Source organism: Chrysochloris asiatica, unplaced genomic scaffold (assembly GCF_000296735.1).
Source record: "Chrysochloris asiatica unplaced genomic scaffold, ChrAsi1.0 scaffold00052, whole genome shotgun sequence".
NCBI lineage: Eukaryota > Metazoa > Chordata > Mammalia > Afrosoricida > Chrysochloridae > Chrysochloris > Chrysochloris asiatica.
The window spans coordinates 615,895-637,228 of NW_006408570.1; the positions used below are offsets into that span (position 1 = coordinate 615,895).

General features: G+C 51.6%; 1 protein-coding gene across 1 annotated transcript; it reads right to left on the reverse strand.

Moving 5' to 3' along the window:
* Positions 1 to 1,737: 1,737 nt before the first annotated feature.
* EMX1 (empty spiracles homeobox 1) lies at positions 1,738 to 16,768 on the reverse strand. The gene is made up of 3 exons (XM_006862889.1): positions 15,868 to 16,768; positions 9,820 to 10,004; positions 1,738 to 2,277 (listed from the first exon to the last, which is right to left on the reverse strand). The coding sequence occupies exons 1-3, from the start codon at positions 16,391 to 16,393 to the stop codon at positions 2,110 to 2,112; spliced, it is 879 nt and encodes a 292-aa protein (XP_006862951.1). The 5' UTR covers positions 16,394 to 16,768; the 3' UTR covers positions 1,738 to 2,109.
* Positions 16,769 to 21,334: the final 4,566 nt, after the last annotated feature.

Here is a 21,334-nt window from a genome sequence, read left to right on the forward strand (position 1 = left end):
GGGATGAGACCAAGCCCTTTGGTTTCTAGCACTGACTGGGCACAAGTGAGGTGGGCAGGCAGGAGAGATGCTGCTGGTCCCAGCAGAACCTGGGTCTGTGGCAACAGAAGGACCTCCTGTGCTTGAATCTGGGTATGACCAGGCAGTAGGGCTGGGCCTTTGACATCTTTCCAAAGAATTCAACATTTAACAAGCACCTACGGTGTGCTCACCTGCACTCCAGGCAGGAAGAACAGACACAAAGGCACAACACAGGGAAGCCTATGGCTCCATCAGGAACAGGGAAGAGCTGGGTGAGACTGACACGGATGGCTCCAGAAACGAGGTAGGAGAGGCCGAGGGTGGGTGAGACGTGGAGCAAAGTAAGGGAGTTAGAAAAGGAATGACGCTGTCTTATTTGAGCTCAGCATGGAGGTGCTCCTCCTTGGGAATGAGTCTCCTCCTCAACCACCACAGAAACCACATTAACATTAAGCTCACTACTCCCTTGAGGAGCAGACCTGGGCTGGTGGCAGGCTGAGGCACACTATGCTAAAGTGGTACGGCTGGAAAACTAGTCTAGAATCAAGCTGTTAGATGTCAATGGAAGGAGAAGCAGAATGAGGAGTCCAAGGTGTCTTCTAGCTAGGGGAGAAGCATACATGGCTAATGCCATCTGCCAAAATGGGTGACCCTAGAGGAGACCAGGTAGAGAGATGACTCCAGCTGTGGACAAGTGGGGTTTGAGTGCTGAGGGGCATGGAGGTCAGCAGGTAGCTAGCTGAGTGGATCTGGCTCAGCAGAAGTTGGCTGGAGATGTGGACCTGGGAGTCAAGGAACAAATCCTGGAAATGGGTGTAAAGTACCAGGTGGTGGTCACAGTAAGGAGGACTGAGGACCAACCCTGTGGTGGACAGAGGTGGAGAGGAGAATGGGGAGAAGTAAGAGAGGCAGGAACAGTGGTATCACAGGTGCCAGAATGGGGGACGCAGGAATGGCCACGCTGCCAAGTCTGCAGACCAGATGGGAGATGGTGATGCCCCTGACAGTCAGTGATGGTCAGAGTGTCAGCAAATTTGTGGGCAGAGGCCAAGGAGCAGAGGGTGGGGAACCTATGGGAAATGAAGAAGTAGAAACAGATTTTGCTTTTTAGGAGACCTTAGAAGGTGGCAAGTAGGAAAGAAGGTGGACAAACTGAAGGGCCACAGGTGAGCTCTTCCCTAGGTGTGTTTGTGGGGTGGGGGGTGGGGTGGGGAGCTGGGAATAGGTTACAGGCTTAGCCTCAGCCCTGTTTCTAACCAGATAGCTGCTGGGGAAACTGAGCATGGTAGTGCATGGGGAGCGCTCCAGGATTTGGTACTGGGACTGTCAGTCTCTGTGAATGGTAACCCCTTGACCCAGCTCCCCAGATTCCCCCTTTTCCTCTGGCTCCTCAACTGGAGAAGCTCCCAGAAGATGGGATACCAGAGCTGTCACTTCTCCAAGCGTGAAGGAGCTCCCTCCCCCTCTCCTCTCTGATCCATCTGGGCCATTAATAAGTTTGGAAAACCCTAAGTTTAGCCTCTCTCAAGACACAAGTAAGTCCTTCATTATAGCTAGTCTTAGTTTCTTGGAGTTGGGGCTAGAGACCAGCATTGACCACCAACAAAAGAAAGGAATTGATGAATTGAATCCCCTTGGAATCTCCAGGCACCAGTCTGAGCCAGCTTGCTCAGCCACCGGAATCTCTGGGTTTGGAGCTGAATGCCCAAGTCCTGAAGAGAGACTTTATTCTCATAAGGAAGGGAGACACATGGGGTCACTAAGAACTACAGTGAGCGCCTGGAAAATAAATTAGAAATGCATCAAAACAAAAAGGAGGTAAGAGAAAGGAAATGGAGAGCGGCTGGGAAGCTGCGATGGTGGGCGGCAGGCTCAGGCAGACAGGATCTCTGAGCAGCCCCAGTTCTCAGCCAGCCCATGTCTTGTCCTTCTGTCTATGGTGGTCCCAGGCTCCAAGCCCCGTGGGACTGTGACTCAAGGCCTCCCCGCAGCCCTGCCAGGGAGTGGCCAGAGTCCAGCTGGGCCTTCCCGGGGGCCTGGCCAGCAGCGAGCAGCACTCTGCATTCGTGGGTTCATGGCTGGCTGCCCCTAGTCATTGGAGGTGACATCGATGTCCTCCCCATTGGCCTGCTTCGTGGCAATGCGCCACCTGTTGATGTGGTGGGATCCCTTCTTCTTCTGCTCAGACTCAGGCCCCTCCTCCTCCAGCTTCTGCCGCTTGTACTTTGTCCTCCGGTTCTGGAACCACACTTTCACCTAGGCCAGGGAGGGAGGGGGCAGAGGTGAGAAACACCCAGAGCAGTTGCTGGGACCTCAGCACTCGGTCAGAGGAGCTGGGAATCAGATGGGGAAACAGAGGCCACATGGGTCAGACCTCTCCACTGGTGAATCTAGAGAAATGCTCTTCAGGTGCAAGTTAGTTGGGGCCACAGAGGGGGTGGTTCTCCTGCCCTCCTCAAGTAGAGGTAAGGGAGAGCACCTGGAGTCGGAGAGGGGTTCCCTGGATCAGCAACCTGCTTCCTGAGGCTGGAGCAAATCATGGGGTGGGGGGACAGTAGTGCATGGGGAGCCCTCCAGCCTTGGAGCCAGCAGACCTAGGTCCCACTGCTTTCTAGGGTGGAAGTAGTAATTGCTTCTTTCAGAGTGCTGCCTGAACGTGCATATGAAAAGCCACTGACAAGACTCCGGATGGGTTCCCTGACAGCTCCGTGGTCTCCAGGCCCTGGACTGGCTTGAGTGATTATAGGGGGTCAGTGCCAACCACCAGCTGCACAAAGAGACAGCATGGGCATAGCTACATAACCAGGAGGTGGTGTCCACACCAAGAACAGTGCCTGGGACAGCCAGACTACTCCTAGGGGCACATACCACACCATGACATCTCCAACCGCCACGCTACTTTAGCCATCTGCTTCCCACATCAGAAGGGCAACTGGGTGGTGGAGAGCCTCAGTGCCTCCTGGGTACCAGTCCCTCAGGGTAAAGTGGAATCTACCAAAGAGACTTCACCCTCCCCCCTTGGACAGAGAAGGGTGAGGAGAGGGCATGTCTCAGCCCCAAACCCCACCGCCACTGTGTGCTCTGCCTCCCATGGCTGCTCTAGATTTCTGCCCTGACAGCTCTAGCCTCTGTAGCCCTCCCAGATGGAGGAGAAACACCAGTCAGGGATGGAGGTCATTTTTTAGCGCAGTGAGAGCACACCCTTCCCTTCTGTGTTAGGTTATAAGAAGACTCACAGGGGCTGTCCTGGACAGTCATCCTCCATGGGTTTGGGAGCAGGAATGGAGTGAGGAAGATGTGGGTGGGTCTGTTATTCTAAGCCTACATCCTCCAGAAAGTCCTTCCAGACTTAGTCCCAATCGCAGGTCATTTCTCTCTCTTCTCCCTCCTCTTCCAGCATTTGCTCCTCATCTGGGACACAGCCCTTAACAGCTTCTTGTGCATACTCTGAGGGCTTTCCTGGCTCCCTCACTAGTCTTGTCTTTGTGCTTGCTGACTGTGGAGAAAGTTTTTGTCCACTCCACATGGCCACACAGTTCTTTACTTGGCTTGTCAGAGCCAGGACAGACCATCATCCTCAGAGTTGGGATGAGGGGCTTGGGTAAGTCTCTTTCCTTCTCTGTACCTAAGGTCCTTTCTGGGGCCCTTACACCTCTGGAGCACCTCTGTGCTTTTGCTCCATAAGGTCCCTGTCGGAAGAGATGCAGTGAGGACAGGTCTGAGGTTTGGACAGTGTCCTGGAAGTGAGCGAGCAAGTAGGTTCTGCCAAGTCACCAATGATAACCTCATATGTGGAGTGGTAAGTGTAAAGCAGTGGTGAGGACCTCAGCTTTGGCAGCAAAAGTAAATGCTAAGAAGAGATCCTTAAGCCCTGGACAGGGTTAAGGGCAGTGTTCCTCAGAAAGACTGCTCTGTCCAGTCCCCTTCCTAAGCACAAAGCTGAACCACAAAAACAGGCCTAAAACCCACCCCCTCATACCCAGACACTCCTCACTGTTTCCTCCATGGAGCCCACCCAACCCAGGGTATTCCCTTCCCAAGGTTGCTACTGTAGCAACTGCTCACCCGTGGTTCCAAAGCATTAGGATGGGGCTGGGTCCCATGTCTGCCAGAGCTCAGGGTCACCCAAAGCAGCTAAGACGGGGTGCCTGACCTTCATGGGTCACACACCTCACCTCAAGTAGGCAGGGGAGGATGGCAGATGCTCCAGGCACAGGGCTTCCAGATCCCATGCCCACCTTTCTTTGACACGGGGCTGGCTCGCCCAGGGTAGTTCTTGGTACAACCATTTGGCATCCAGCCTGGTCCCTGTCCCCTAGCCCCCATCACTGTGGCTATGCTAGCCAGTAAGCAGGTGAGCTCACCCTGCCTCCTGTGCCAGGCATATATATGCAGGACTCAGAGCTGGATGCAGGGCTAGGGCATCATCCCTGGGAAGCTCAAATGATAGTCTTGATCCAGGGCAGTCTGGGCAGCATCAGGGACAGAGGGCCTTTTTCTGTGGCTTTCTCTCTCCCCACACACTTCTAAGTCTCCTTCTGGAATCTGACAATCACACTAGCTGCTAGTGGGATGAGCCCCAGCGTGCTAACCTTTCCCAGCAACCTTGACCACAAAAAGAAAGCTTCAGTGGTGGAACTTCAGGTCCAGAGTATATTTTCAAACCAGAGGAGATTCCTGGCATACCCAAGAAAAAGATGATTTTGAATACTTTCTCCATGAACACTCCTGTGGTCAATCAAGGAGGCCACTCTTTAGAAACTGTGAGTGTAATCCCTGTGGACATAAATTGTTTCTCTAGACAGCCCGGCTATCTTCCGGAGAACAGCCTTGGGCCTGAGTGTCCAGATGCTGTTTACAAAGACTATATAATAACAGGGGGATGCTTATGACTTAATAACATGTGTGGGAAAGGCAGGAGGCACAGTGTTGGCATGGTGTGAGCAAAATCATGGAAAAACAAAATCTATGCATGGGGGAAAAAAGACTAGAAGGAAATGTACCAAAGTATGGGCGACTCTTCTTTCTTTTTTCTACTTCTCTGAATTTCCTTTAATGTATCACTTATAACAATTTATTGTTATTTTTTACCTGAAAAGAAAAGAGGAACTGGTCCACATATGGTGTGGCCCCAGCTCTGCAGGTGTCAGCTTTAGGAGGCTTGTCTTATTCTGCCTATCCCCAAAGGGCACAGTCCAGGTGTTGCCTGGAGGACCTCCCTTACCCATCTCTGACACCTCTGGGTTTGAGGAGCAGTTCCTTGTGGTCTCCGATGTCCCCATCTCACTGAATTTCTATGATAAGCCAGATCGTTCTAAGGCTCTATCTTTGCCCCAGTTACCTAAACTAGAAAACTCTTACTAAGCCTTCAAAACCCTGTTTAAATGTTCCCATAACTTGGTCTCAAAAATGACCACTCCTAGTTGCCCTTGAATAGCATTAGTGGGTGGCTTCCAGGGTCAAGGAGTAGCCAAGGTCAGGGCTGGGCAGATGGACATCTGGAAACTAAACAATTGATCAGTCTGGAGCAACAAAATGCCCCCCCTGACCACCACAAATACATAGATAGAAGCATGTAAGTATGCAAGGATCATACCATTAGGTCATCTGAATATGCAGATTCCATGTCATGTCATGTGAGTGCTACTAGCACCTGATGTATACATATGACATCACCTGGCCCAGGGCCCAATGTGTACCTCACATTGTGAGCACACACGCATCATACACATGATCTGCCCGCAACCACCAGATCTGAGGCTTGTCAGTGCATTTTCTGGGTTAGATTCCAGGATTGCATCAAAGTAATAAGGAGCAAGTAATTCACGCCAGAAGGGAGAGCTAGGTCTTACCTAGAGCTCCTTCCACCTCCCAGATTGACCCATAGGCCAGTACAGCACAAATCCCCACTTTCACCAAACACACAGTCCCACTCCAACAAAGTACTCAAATAGCCCACCTCCTTACTGAAGCTTCAGGTAAAGCTCACCCACAGATCAGCTTATCTCCCAGAAGTTTTATCTGAGAACCTCTCTGTATCAACTAGGTCAACAACCAGTTGTGACAGTGTCAGGGAGAGATGGAAGGAGAGAGGGAGGAGGAGAGGGCAATGACAGTGGAATGACTGATAAAGTTAGTGTATGGATATGTGTGGAATAAAAAGAAACATGTGCATTCATTCAATACATGTTTATTAAGCATCTACTTGCTGGCCCTAACCTGGACTCTGAGATACAACATGAAACAGACATGCTTAGTCTCCACTTCCCAGGGTTAAGATAACCAGATCTGTTGTTCATCAGAATCGCCCAGATAACTGGTTTAAAAGAGTTTTCCTGGACCGCACCCTGGATCTCCTAAGAGAATCTTCTGTGTGGGGCTCAGAAATCTGTATTTTAAGATCTCCATGGGAATTCATCTACATATATGGGAAGCTAGTCCTGTGGGTAATGCTGATAATTAAACAAGTAATAACAGTAAAGACGTGCATGTTACGATAGGTAGAGTTCTGAGCACAGGGAGAAGGGATTACACAGAAACACAGAGACTATAAATGAGCCACAAATTCAGGACTGGAAAGAACCCTAAAGTTTATTCCATCCAGCTGAGGCTCAGAGAGAAGGCAAGTTGGAACCAAGGGGCTGATAGTTAACAATCAGTAACAGGCATATGAATATACTGGCTATCAATTAGAAAATAGATCTATAGAGATGGAAGTCTAAGACGAATAGTATAGTCATAAAAAATTAAAATAAGATGGTAAAGATATAATCAACTACTAAGTAAATCAAAGTTATTGTTAGGAAGAAAAGCATATGATTAATAGAAAATATAAATTAACTAGCTTTAGGGATGTGGTTTAATGAAAGCAGACAGCAGTAGATGGCTAAATACAAAACAGCTATCTGTGGGGGACAGATTAGAGAGTTCTGAGAGACAAATATAGATATTGACAGTAGAAATACATGGCAGGGGGTTGATGGGAGTGACTGATGCTTGACAAGTAGCTGATAGTTGGAAATGACAGGTAAGCCTGCTTGGTAAATACTGAGCAATGGCTAGATAATTAATTACATAGCCTAGGTCCTGATGATACATTACAGGGTAAATAGAAAAGGAAGGTCAAGAAGCCCAAGTTTGAATCCTAGGACACTAACTTGTCATATTACTTTAAACAACGGGAAGAAGAAGGGACCAGAGATGGGAATTAATATTCTGCGCATATTTAATCAGTTGCTGTCAATTCCAACTCATGCTACCCGATATGTGTCAGAGTAGGACTATGCCCCACAGGGTTTTCAGTGGTTGATTTTTTTCTCAAGTAGATTACCAGGCCTTTCTTCCAAGGGACCTCTGGGTGAACTTGAACTGCCAAACTTTTGGTTTTCAGCTGAACATATTAACTGTTTGCATTACCCAAGGACTCCTAAACTCATATTGTTGTTGGTAAGTGCAGTCAAGTCTCATAGCGATCCTACTCAGGGTTTCCGAGGAACAACTGATAGATTTGAACCACCAACCTTGTGGTTCAAAATCCAGTGCTGATCCTACAGTGCCACACCAGGAGTCCATATTGTTGTTGTTAAGTGTCGTCAAGTTGGTTCTGACCCATAGCAACCCTGTATAGGGTTTCCAGGGAGCAGCTGGTAAGCCTGAACCAGCAACCTGTAGTTCAAGTTGACCTTGCAGTCTAGCGCATTCCACAGCACCACAGCAGGAGTCCATATTAGGTAGCTTGAATCCTCAAATGAGACTTCTGGTGTGGTGCTGTAGGATCACCACTGGACTGCTAACCACAAGGTTGGCAGTTTAAACCCACCAGCTGCTCCTTGGAACCAACTCCACAGCACTTAACAACAACAGCCCTCAACCAACCTGTTTTCTGGATGAGGGAACTGAGGCAAAGAGAAGCTGAGTAACTTCCAGAGTCACAGTGAGCAGAGAGGTAAGCATTTGAAATTCCATTTGCCTGATGAGGAGCACTATCCATCTTCCTCAGGGATCATGTTCTGGAATACAATCCCTACCCCCTCAAGGAGGTTTCTAAGGATTAGCCCTCCCATAGTTCTATTTTATTGTTGTTCCATTTATAGATAAAATAAGACAGACCATGACTCTCAATATTATTAAGCTGGATACAGTATATTCATCTATCGGGTTTCTTTAAATATATGTTTTAATAAAAACAAAACAGCTCATTTACTAACTGGCATTAATAGGAACAAACATTGACAGGCAGCTAGATTCAGTTTGAAAGGAGGTTAATTAAAAATTTTCTCACTGAGCTAAAAACCAGAAAGTTTAAAAACAATGACATAATTTCAACACGTGTTATCTGTGGGTGGTGGGATTATAAGCCATTTTTGTTTTCTTACATGTCTGTAATCTAAACTTAATGAAGATTACTTTTTAAGTGAAGTTAATTATAAACACCATTCTTAAACTGACACGTTGTTTTAAACAACAATCCTAAAACACAGTGCTCGGAGGGGAAAGGGGTGTTATTTATTAACTTATCTTTTAAAAATAACTTTCCTTCTTAATTTTTTTTAAAATTAATTCCATTGTTTTGTAAGCTTTTTCTCTTGCAGTTAAAACTCAGCCAGCCATTGAGCAAATGTGAAAACGCCTGGCCCTGCGGTGAAGCCAGGAGCTATCTATTCCTTGATTGTTAGTGAGACATCACACAGTTACCAAGACAGGAAATGCCCAAACTCAATGAGAGGATGCCTTCTCCCTTTGAGGACTGGGATGGGGTTGGGGCAGTAGGGGATGAGCAAGGTAAGGCAGAAAGGAAAGCAAAAAATGAAAACGCCAGCAGGACTGGAGCTGCTTAAGCTGCATGCTGAACTCTCGAACTTCTAGGAACTGGCCAGGAATGGCGGATGGAAAGTCTCCAGAGGCCCATCTAGACACTGAAATTCACCTCCCAAGCAGTAGCTGGGAGAGGCCGCTAAACTTCTCCAGTTCATTCAACAGAGACCCACCAAGAGCTTAGGTGGTGCTTCCAGGCAGCATTTATTATGGCAAAGTACTTACAACGGATCCAAATTTGCCTATAATTGTAATTGCTTTTCAGTTCTTTGATATGAAAATATTATTTATCAACTATAGAAATACTACATGGTAACCATAATCTCCCCAGTTCAAACTTCTCAAACACTGCAGAAGTCTAGACTCCCTCCACTGGATAGTGCTTCTAGTGACTGGAAAGAGCCCCTGAGTACGCAGTCTATTTCCCCAGCATTCCAGGCCTCTCAGATCCCCTGCCAGCCAGCCTGTGCAGCAGGCGCCAGTGCTACCTCTGACTGAAGCAGGGGTTTCGGCTTAGTCCCTTCTGCTTCTTAGATCATTAGCCTGAGCAGACTAGGGCCTCCTCCCGGTACCGCGTGTGCTGCTGGGCAGCCAAGGCCTCTGCCAGCTTTGCTCACAAACAGCTTGTGAAGTAAGTCAGTAGGAGGGCCTGGTCATCCCACAAAATCCCGAGAAAGGCTGCGGGAGTGTCCACTAGTGCTGACCGGGAGTGACAGCAGTGGACTCTCAGTCCTCAGATAACCTGGAACCTCCTTAGGGGCTTTAGAAGGGTCCTTGCCTCCTGCTGGGTCTTTAGTGCTCTTATCAAAGTCTTGTAGTCTCAACGAAGGTAGGAGAATTACCGGCCTTGTGGGAGCACCGAAGGGTGGACATTAGAACCGAGCGGGAGAGAACTCCCGGGAGACTATTGGAGGGCTCCAGGTTTACGGCCGCTTCTGCAACCTCCCGCCCCACGGCTGCTGGACTCCAGAAAGGGGTTATTACCTGTGTCTCCGAGAGGCTGAGGCTGCCCGCCAGCTGTTTGCGCTCGGCGCCCACAACGTAGTGGTTCTTCTCGAAGGCGCGCTCCAGCCGTAGCAACTGCGAGGGCGAGAAGGCCGTGCGGATCCGCTTGGGTTTGCGCGCGAAGGGGCCGTGCAGAAGGAGCCCGTCCTGGGGCACGTCGCTCGCTGCGGTAGCGCCGCCGAAGGCAATACACGCGGGTACAGAGAGAAGGGGCTCGGTGAGCCGAAGTGGCTCTCCCACCGGCCCCCACGAGCCCTTGAGGTTCCGTGCCCCTCTCCAGTCCTTGAAGCCCCCACTTCTCCTCTTGTCCTCTTTACCGCCCTCTTCCTAAACCCCGATCTCCTCCCCAGTTATTCCACCCCACGGTCTGAGAGCTTCCACTAACCGCAGCTCTGCAGGTCTAATGAGGTGTAGGTTGGCATAAAATGTGGAAAAATAGCCTCGAGCCTCGGCTCCTTTCCCCCACGCTTTCCCAGCGACGCTACCCTGGTCCAGAATGATTTGCTTTTAATTAAAACCACAAACCAAATCCATTACTGTCGAGTAAAATTGCCCCATTTGGTTTCCAGCGCTGTAATCTTTAGGGAAGCTGACCTCTCGGTTTGCAGCCGAACTGTTTAACCACTGCGCCACCAGGGACCCTTTGCTTTTAATAACCCATCACTATACCTTTCCCTCAAAGTGAACCAAGAGTCGAAGCAGGACTGGGTATCAAGAAGGTAACAAGGAGAACATGAAGGTTGCAAGACACCTCCCTACCAAACAGACTGAGGAACTAGAAGATAGATGCCCGAGGAGCTTTCTCTTCACCCCTGCTTAAATCAATCTCCAAGCTAGATGCTCAGGCTACTAACTCATGGTAAACACCTGCCAGCAGTCTCAGGCTCTCTCTTGTTAGGTGGAAAAAATCAAATCGGGGCTAGTTCAATGTCCAGGCAGTTCCTGGAAGTCTAAGGTCCGCTGCTTCTTCCATTTCCTCCACCTCTCTGTTCATACCTTCAGGTGACCTAAAGACCCAGCCTCTAAGGCAAAACCCTTCCCCCCCAGGAGACTCTTACTGCTCTCTGGTTGAAAAAGGCCCTGCTTAGTCCCTGAATAGTCCCCTGCTAAAGAAACACATGTATAAATATCTAGATGTCATCTTTCTCTCTAATATATATAGATATAGATATATTGGTTTCTGCATGGGCGTGTGTAAATATATGCTCCAGCCTCCCTACTGTCTCTTCCTCCTATATACTGTACAGAATTTTCCAGAGTGTGACTGTCCCTTAGCAAATGCTGGCCAGCATGGGGACTCCACTCCCACACACAGGAGAAGAGGCTGACTGACACTAGACTGGATGAGGCTGGGGTGGGGGTCAAGGACTACAGAAGCTAAAACAAGCTTCTACCCAAAGCCCCAGGAGTACTGTGGCTCCATAGGATAAGCACTAGATGGTGAATTGCAAGATCAGCAATTCAAGTCTACCAACCACTCCTGGGGAAAAAACGAGGCTTTCTGCTTCCATAAAGATTGACAAGCATCCGAAACCCTATACTACACAGGGTCTCTATGAGTCGGAACCAACTGGACAGCACTTAACAACAACAATAACAAACACAGAGCCCTGCCTCCAGTAAGCCCTCACAGAGTCCCTGGTGCAGTGACATGCAAACAGACCAGATGCTGAACACTTCCTGACAACCTCACCCAGGGAGTCATGCAGTAGCACATAACAGTCCCCAGACCCACCAACATCACACAGGCCTAGATGGAATGTTTTGACAGAGTTAGCTATTGAGTTTGACTGATCCAATTAATTTATTCAGAGAGATGGCCACTGGTTTGACTCAACGTGACCTGTTGTTTTGCTCTTGAGACAATTATCTGGATAATTCAGTTGACATCTCCTACCACTGGAAATATTTATGTAAGCAAACAATGGCACATAATTGAGATAAACTCTTGAAGTAACTGTTCATGCGGAAACCACACGAATCTACTTCCCCAAATCCCTGGGCTTTGGACAGTTACAGGCTAGAGTTTTCTGTGGAACAGGGCTGACCAGGTATGAAGGGAAAAGACATGAGAAAAGACAAAATTCTCAACAAAGTGAGGTGGCTGACCTCCAGTCAGCTTATCAGTTACACTGGGGGATGAGAGCATACCACAGAGAAGTGAAGAGGGGACACCTAGCCCACTGTACCTTTCCAGGTGGGGGGCAAGACCAAGACTCTCAGATTTAAGAAAGAGAAGTTTAGCTTGGGTTGGTGGCGGGAATAGGTCCTCAGAGGAGGTGGTCTGACAGAGAGACTGAGGAGAGAAGGAAAATCTGCTCTAGGTAGGAATTGGAACTATTAAAGGCCCAGGGGTGTGGGCCAGTGGGGAAGGCCAGAGAGAGGAGGGAGTAGGTGAGAAGCAAATACTTCTTTTTGATATGAAAATGAGTTGCTTAAACACACACACACACACACACACACACACACACACATCCAGCCCCACTGAAGTACTTTTCTCTGGACAGCAGAGCCAGAAGGAAGAAAGCCCAGTTCAGTCCAGCATTCCCAAGTGTCAGCTACGGGCTGCTCAGGCAGATCAGAAGTGAAGTGACCCAGGGTTGGGAGAGAGTGGGGTGCAGTGTAACTAGATGGCTGTTTTAGGATTCTTTGGTGTGTCAGCCACTTGTGTGCAGGACTTCTCTAAAGTAGAGGGTGGAAGCAACAGCCTTCTCATTCTCTTTGGTATAAACATGCCTCTTTGCCTAAAGTCTGGCTATTTTAGGGGAAAGTTACATAGCTTGTCACCAGACTCACTGAAAAAATGGCCCCAGTAATATTCTGGCATGGGTGTAGGGCACGTGTCCTACAGTCTGTGTACATACACATATGTAGAAATATAATGGAGTGTGGGGGGGAGGTCCTTCCAACCCAACCACGAAGAAACAGAGAGCGAAAAATTATTCTTGTAACATGTTATTTGATTTTAAAAGAAGCGGACTTTTTCCCAGTGAGAAAACTGACGAATTGTTCCAAGTTTCTCTGAGGCCGAGGCTGGTGCTCTAGGTCCCTATGTACCTGGGACCTGCTCACTCTGATCTGCGGGGAGGAAGTCTGAATCATCCCCACCGTGCTCTCAGTTTCTCTCCACTGAACTACAAGCTAGGGGTTGGGGATAGGCCTGTTTGAATGAAGTAACTCCAGACTATGAAACGGCCATCAGTTTGGGCAAGGACAGGTGGAAAGGAGCCGGTGTAGCCTTTCCTGGAGCCGGAAACTGAACAGCCACTCCCGTTTTCCTATAGCCTTTCTAGGCAGGTCCCTTCAAGGCAATAACTGGAACTAAGAATACTCGTGAAAGACGTGGCTGGAGCTGGGAACCGGAGATCCGAAGAGCCTGGGGCTTGAGCTACAGTGTCCATGGAGGAGACCAGGGCTGGCCGGCCAGGGGCTCTGGGTCGGACGCTGCGGCTGCAGAGCCGGGAGCCAGAAGAGGAGCAGGTGGGCCAGCGGCGGAGATAACCTCATCCCCCACCTCCCCCGCGCGGCCGGAACAAAGAAGCTCTTTGAAGCACCGGCCCATTACTATCGCCAGTCCCTAAGGGCAGGCTCTCCCACGGCTCCTCCGGGCGCTGCTCCCCTGTCTGGAAAGTTCCTGCTCTCCGAGAAATCAGCCGAAAATACCTCCAACTGTCCCTTTTCATCGGCTCCTCGCTTTCGGATCTGGAGAGTCTGCCGGCTTCGTAGTCCGCCGCCGGGTCCCGACCATCCCGCACTCACTTTTCGGCGTCCAGTGCCTTGATTCTCTGGGAAGCCGCTTCCCTGCGCAGTGGGACTAACCACCCGAGAGCGCTGCGCACGGAGTGTAGACATGTTCATTTTCGTTCCTGTAGGGTTTCATCTCTTGTATTAAAACGGGACTGAAATGAGCATCGCAGAGACCCGGTTCTCTAGAAAACGTGGCGCCGGAGGACCCGGGACGGCTCGGCTCACAACCTGGAGACCGGGTAAGAGCGCAGGGCCCGCGGCCGGCGGGACGCGCATCGGTTGTCCAAGCAAAGAAGGGCCGTGAAGCGAACGCGTTTCAGGGTTGTAAAAGTCCTCAGTGACCATCGAAATTCCCAGTTCAAATATGCGGCCACACTGGGCTCCATCTCGGCATCCAGACATGATTCTCAAGAAAAATCCAACGGTTTATGCAACTTGACAACAAGCCTACCGGGGCTAATGACTCGGGCAGCGCCAGCAGTTTCCGAGAGGGTTTTTTACCGAGTATTTATCCGATCTCGCTTGGCTGGGGATGCTCAAATCCGGGATGGATCTCTTGCAAGGCTCCCGAGTCCACTCAGGTTAGGCCTAAAGTGGAAAGGCAGCGCGGCGGATGAGGAGTACGGGAACCTATGCCGGGGGCACCGACCCGGAGGCTACCTCTGGACGAGCCGAGCCGCAAGAGGCCAGGGTTTAGGGCTGGCCTGACGCTCTCTTCTGAACCCCAGTCCCCCACCAGCCCGCTACCCGCTAGCCCCTTCGCAGCCACAGCACCGGGGTGCCTCACAAACAGAGGGGACTCCACCCGGCCCCGTGGTTTCCAGGTCGGGGGCTGAGTCTACGAGGAACCAAAGTGATATATGCTTAGTTGTGAATAAAGCCCCACTGTATCCGCAAACATTTTAACTGACAGAAACTTTTGCCTAAAGCGGTTGACATGGTAGGCAATTTTCCGGATAATTTGGGCGGATCTTTGAAATCCCCAAAGAAGGAAAAAAGTTTGCCCACAAAATTTCTTGCTGAAGTCGCTACGTTCCTTGATTTTGTAGCATTTCTCAGTGGCAATATATAATATATGTGTTGGTCAAGAGGGGCTGAGAAAATTGTCAGGCAAGTCGGGACCCAGGAAAGCAGTTTTCTGTAAAACAGTCAAGCAGTGAGAGCCAACGCTTCAAAAGATCATTTCTCTCGTATTATCCGAGTAATCACCAATATTCTTTGACTGTATAGACCTAGCTACTTAACACCACCACCATCAGAATAGCCCCAGAAGCCTAAGTCCCAGACACTTACTTTTCTTTTGGAAAGCCTAAAAGCTAGGTTACCCAGCTCTGAGCAGCACTAACAAAATACAACCTAAAACCAGAGCAATCCATGCACAAATTAAAGGCCATCTCTTAAAAAAGAAGAAGAAGAAGAAGAAAAACTTCAATAAATTCGAGGAAGGAAACTAATAAATGCAACTCTCTCTGCTACGGAGCAAGTCAGATAATTGAAACCAGTGTGTATGCGTGCGTGGTGTGTGTGTGTGTGTGTGTGTGTGTGTGTGTGTGTGTGTGTGTGTGTTTGTGTAAAGCCAGTGAGGGATCTTCAATAACAAGCCGATAGCCGGATGCTGAGTCTGGAGTGGTTACGGCCTCAAAAGCCCTCTGCTCCCTGCCCCTGACCGGGAGGACCGTAGTCTGTCCTCGGCAGCCAGGTGAACTCCCAGAGGGGGTGAGCCTCGTAGTCCAAGAGGCATGTGTAACTTGAAGAAGTAGGGCCAAAGGTGTGGGGAGACATCCTAAAACAGCAGAACACTCCACACGCGACAGAACTCTCTAATTCGCCCTCTCCGCTGCCCCCAATTCCCACAGACCCCCGGCACGCGGTGGACTTTCCCTTGCCCTGATGCGCCACGGAGGGCGGATCCTTGAGAATTGGTGATGGACGTGAGCGAGAAGTCTGGTCCTGGGTCTAAAGGGGCGGGGGGAGGGCGGCGGCCGCTCCACTCCCAGGGCTGGGTTTGACTCAGTCCAGAGAGGAAATAGGGCAAGGCCGCCCGAAGGGCCAGCAGAGGCGCCAAGATTGCGCCCGGGCTTGACCTCTGAATAGGCATCATTCCTGGGAAAGCCCAGGGGTCCCAGTCGGGTTCTCCAGGAGGGAGACCAACTCGGCTCTTTCCGGCTTAGGAATCGGCCTTCGCGGATCCAAAGCCTGCTCGCTAACAACTTCTGGACAACCCAGCGCGCCCCCGAGCCTCCCCCGCGTCGCCGCAGCTGGCTCCGCTCGGGCACTCACCCTGGAAGCGGTGGCCGAAGAAGCGGTTCCGCAGGACCCAGGGGTAGAAGTGGAGCGGGTCTCGGTGCTGAGCGCCGAAGAAAGAGTGCGGGGGCTGCAGCGGGGAGGCGCCCAGCTGGTGCGCGGGGTGCACGGTCAGCGCGGGGTGGTTCATGGCCTCGGGGAACACGAGCTCGGGCCCACCGTACAGTGAACGCCCGGCGCCCGCAGCAGCGGCTGCGGCAGCAGCGGGGAAGCCACTCACGAAGGCGGCCTCGGCCGCGCCAGGATGAGGGTAGTTGAGTGCAGTGGGCCGGAGCGGCTCCTCTGAGGCAGGCGCCGCCAGGGGATGGGAGCCCGCGCTCCCGCCGCCGCCCCCGCCGCCCCCGCCGTCCTTGGCCACCAAAGATTCGATCGTAAAGCCGCGCTTGGTTGCGGGCTGGAACATGATCGTGGCCGCGGAAGCCGAGCTAGGCAGCCGGGCTCTGAGGAGACCTCCGTGTCCAGGCGCCGCCGCCGTGCGGGGTGTGCACCCAGCCAGGCACATGCACACACACCCGCACCCCTCACCTCCCCCGCCCGTCCGCCCGCGCTCGGCCCCCGCCGGAGAGCCAGGCGCGGAGCGGTGAGGGGCGTGCGAGCCAGCGAGCGCGGAGTCCGGCCACAGCGCACAGCTTGAAGCGTCAGCCCCAGCGGCTGAGCAGGTAGCTCCAGACGCGGGCACTGGAGCGGGATCTAGGCGAAGCAGCGGTCTGTCTCTGCGGCCGGAGAGCTGTTCCCCGCTCCCTCCCTCTTGACCCCGCCAGGACCGACCCCCGCCCCGGTCTTCCCCGAACTGCTTAACCAGGTCTCGGCCGCCGGGCTGCTAGGCTAGAGTTAGCGGGCACCTGCCCCGCGCTCGCCCATTGGCCGCCGCTCACCTGCCCCAAGGTGGAGGGGGGGCGGGGCGGGGCGGAGCGAGAGACTTCGGGCGGGGAAGGAGCTCGGAGTCGCAGGCAAAAGCCGGACTGGAGCCTTGGCCGGGCGATCTGGGACTCCTCCCCCACACCACTGACTTATTCCCGGCGTCTCTGTCCTTACACTGAGGCTGGCCGCAGTAGTCTGGATTTGCATTGGAGCCTCAAGAGGCGTCTGAGGAGCCGGGGGCTCAGGGAGAGACTCTAGATCCCTCGTCCCCCGAGTGTAAGTCAGTTGAACCCTATCTCCTTGGTCTCGGGTCGTTTCAATTCTTAAACAACCTGGATAAGAGCAGAGGGTCCGTGTTGGAGACCTGACAAATGGGTTCTCCTGAAAACCATTGCCAGGCTCCCCCCGGCCTCCGGAACCCTCCCGCCTATCTGCCACCCGCTTCCTGGGACGCGGTCCGAAACTGCGGCCTTGTTCGTGAGGTTTCACGTTTTCTGGAAGTCCTGAGGAACTCAGCTCAGGAAAGGCGACGCTCAGATCTTTTCCCACGGGGCCAAGCTGGGGGCAGCGTGGAAGGAGCCGCTGGAGAGGCCACCCCGCCACCTTCTGGTTTTAGGCCGCAGTTCTCGGGCCTTGTAAGCTGCCCCTTTGCCCAACCTCGTGCTCAGACGGGAACGGCAGGCCTCAGCGCCAGGCGGCCTGCTTCCCTCGCCTTCTCGGGCCTTGGGGCTCAATGCCCGCGGGCCAGGCTAGGACCTCGGGGACGCTGTGCCTTAAATTGAAGCTGGTGGTGAAGCTCAAACCCGTTCCGGAAATGCTGGCCGTCTTAAGGAAGCAGCGACCGCCTGCCCTCCCCCGACCTTCACCTGCCAACTGCGTCCGCAGAGCAGCTAATAGCTCTACCGAAGCCAGTTTCCACTTCGTGCGCTAACTCCCGTAGGTCAGAAGGTTGTTGGTTTTGAATACCAGCGCCTCGCCAACTTTTTCTCCCCGGTCTTCGCCGGCCGCGGGAACACGCTGCACCGAGACCTCGCAGGGCAATGGCGGTGCTGGGCAGGCCTGGTCGCGATCCCTCGGACGCAACGCAGCTAGGGAACCGCATCGCATTCTGCTTCCCCGCACCACCTGGCCTTATCCAAGCGGGCAGAGCCGGGCCCTGGCGCCCTAAGGTCAGGGGTCCGTACGCCGCGCGGATCTGCGAGGACTCCAGGCCGTGTCTTGTGAGTGGCCCGCCTGTGAGCCCGCAGTCGGGCTCCTGGAGAGCGCTCCGGGCGCCCAGGCCGCTACAAAGCGGGTTAAAGTCTATTTTCCACTTGGCTGCGCTGAAAAGCCCCCGCGCGCCTCCGTTCTGGCCCCTTTGGGCGAGGGGGCGGGGGGCATCAAGAGGGGAGGGGAGGCGATTGCACCCTGCAGCCCTTTGGGTCCGGGTGGCGTCCCAGAAAAAAATGGTTACCGAATCCGTGGCGATCGCCCGCGTTTCTTTCGCTGGCTTCTCCTTGTCTGTCTCAGGCGATCAGTCTTTCTTCCCCCTCCCCAGTTTCCTGCTTCCCACTCTCGACTTTTCCCTTTTTTTCTTTCTTGCATACTCCTCCTTTGCCCCATCCTCAACCCTGGAAAAGAGGAAGCGCCGCTGAATGGGAACGGGGACCTAAGCAGGCCACAACAGCAAAGTAGGGAGTGAGATGCTGGTCAGAGACACTGAAGGAGAGAAAACGGGAAATGGAAGGGGAGTTTTTTTGGGGGGGAGTTTTGAGCAAGGTTTTCACTGGGACGGGGGCTCGATTGGATAAACCTTGTCGGGGCCTGTGTTCTGCGGCGACAGACCGCGAGCAGGGGCTGCGACGGAGAAGTTGAAACCCGGCACGACGCCACGCGCTGCTAGCCGGGGATGAGCCCCACCTGACAGCGCAGGCCCGATTCCTGCTCTTCACTTGCAGCGCGAGCTTAGGCAGTGACCTCGAACTCACTGATCTGGGAGTGTAGAGGAGCTTGTATGTACCCGATTTGTTCCTTAACTTGTCACTAGCCACATCGACTTTTACTTATAGGGTTCTGGATATTCCAGTTCTTATCTAAGTCTATTTATAATAACAACTCCTACCCTTGAATGGACTTCTAATTACAAGGTCTGCAGTTCAAACCCATGAGCCGCGTCGGAAGAAAGAGGAGACTTGCTGCTCCCGAAAGGACTTGCCATCTTGGAAACCATATATAGTGTCGCTGTGAGTCAGAATCGACTTGATGACAGTAGGTGGGGAGCACTAGAGCTTTGACATTCAACTGTGTCTGGGATCTCGTTTTACAGATGAGGGAAACGACTGCAGACGATCAGTGGTTTGAGTGTGGTCAGGACATCCCTGGCCTGACTCAGGTTCCATCCTAATCCCATCCCACCTTTTCCGCTGCAGCCCACAAAAGAGATGGGGTGCTGGGAATACTGGGTGAGGGGAGTTCTACCTTCATTCTCCGTATACTTTCCTTCTCCTTTGCCCACTTTTCTCAATTTTGTCTCCAGTATTCCCTAACCTCCCTGCTTTCTTTCCTTGGAAGAGATTCTCTTCCCCAGCGCTTTCCTCTACTCCCTCTCCTCACAGGGCCTCTTACCCTCCTCTCCCTTCCCCTACTGGGGTTTAAGAGATGTTACTACCCTTAGGGGTCTCTAGGAGTCCTGGCATGACGCTATAGGATAAGCACTGGACTGCTAACAGCATGTTAGCAGTCAAACCCACCATCGGATCCTTGGAAAGTTTATATAGGGTCGTTATGAGTCGAACCAACTCCACAGCACTTGGCAGTAACATCAGGGATCTCTAAGCATATAGTACGTTCTGGATCCAACAGCAATGCCCACTCTCTAACCCCATCCTGAGCTCTCTCCTCAGTCTGTCCCAAGCTCTCACACCTCCTTCTAGCCCATCCCCAGCTGCTCCTGTGCACAAAAGCCTTCTCTACATCCGCCTTTGATAGCTGCCTACCTGACCCGAACCTTGTGCCCCTCTACCTCACCTTCTGCTTCCAACCCTCCCTCTCCTCCATTCTCCTGCCCGGGCTTCTGAACTGTGCCAGAGACCAGGGGCTGGCAGAGCCTCTCACTGACTGGAGTCCCCTGTCATCCCCACACACCTCTGAGCTTCTTACTCTCTTCTCCCCACCTGTCCACCTCCCCCACTTCCCAGACTTTCCATCTCCTCACTTTCTTCAGAGGATCCTGATGTCTAAGACCTGGGCTGTCCTTCCAGGCTCTAATTCCATATCATTTCCTTTCCCTTATCCTAGTGTGGTGCTACAAGTTAAGGCGCTGGACTACAAGGTCAGTTTGAACAGCAAGGTCGACAGTTCAGTCTCACCAGCTGCTCCTCAGAAACCCTGTACAAGGTCGCTATGAGTCGGAACCGACTTGATGGCCCTTAACAACAACAACATTCATTCTAGATGGAGTCCTGATGTGGCACTGTAGAATAAGCACAGGACTGCTAAGGAGCTCTGGTAGCGTAGTGGTTACGAATCGGGCTGCGAACCTTAAGGTCAGCGGTTCGAAACTACCAGCCGCTCCGCGGGAGAAAGATGAGGCTTTCTACTCCCGTAAAGATTTACAGCCTCGGAAACCCTGTACAGGGTCGCTATGAGTCAGAACCGACTTGACGGCACTTAACAACAACAACAACAACAAGCTAACCACAAGGTTGGTGATTCAAACTCACCAGCCACTCCTGATACAGGATCACTATGAGAGGGCATCAACTTGATAGTACTTAACAATAACAACATCCATCCTACATAAGCTGAGCTCAAAACTTGACTTTTCTGTTTACCACTGGTGAAGACTTGGGGGGAATTACCTTGCTTCCACTTGCATATCATTATTGCAAGCATTACACTGGATTCCTGTAAGGATTAAATGAGATAATATAGGTGTTGCAGAGGACTCACTCAGGAAATGCCTTTGTCCATTCGGGAAATTTGGGATTTGTTCTCAACTCTTCCTCATCCTTCATAGCTAATCAGTCACTCTGCCTTGTAGTTAAGTATTTCTCCAGTTTGTATCATTTCCCTTTTTGTGTCTTTACCTGATTGGCTTCATCCTTCACAACCAGTTCAGTGCACTAATTCCCAGGTTAATAACAAGAACCTGCTAAGTGGAAACTCTCATCCATCCCAACACTGCATAACACTTACCTACAGCATGGAGTTCTTATGCCTTGTCTGTTCCCCTCAGCAGGCCACGGACCCCAGCAGAGCCATCACAGTTCCCAGCCCAGGCCCAGGCAATATTTACCCACAGAACCACTGCTCTTGCAGGGAGCTTGGTTCAAGAATATCTCCTAAACTCCCTTTTACCCTTCTCTTTTCCCTTCAGCCTTTGAGTTTTCCCACCCTACAGAAAAAGTTTCATGTCCTCAAGACTCCCACTGTATGTTGGTTTCCCTTTTCATTTTTACCACTACATTTTTAAAAATAATTTTTACTCCCTTTCCAATGATCTAGCTCCCCACCTTTGGAAAATAGCCTGCAAAAATTACTTTTATTAGGGGAAAACCTATACAGAGTCTCGAAGGCACTTAATAATAAAGTTCAAACTCCT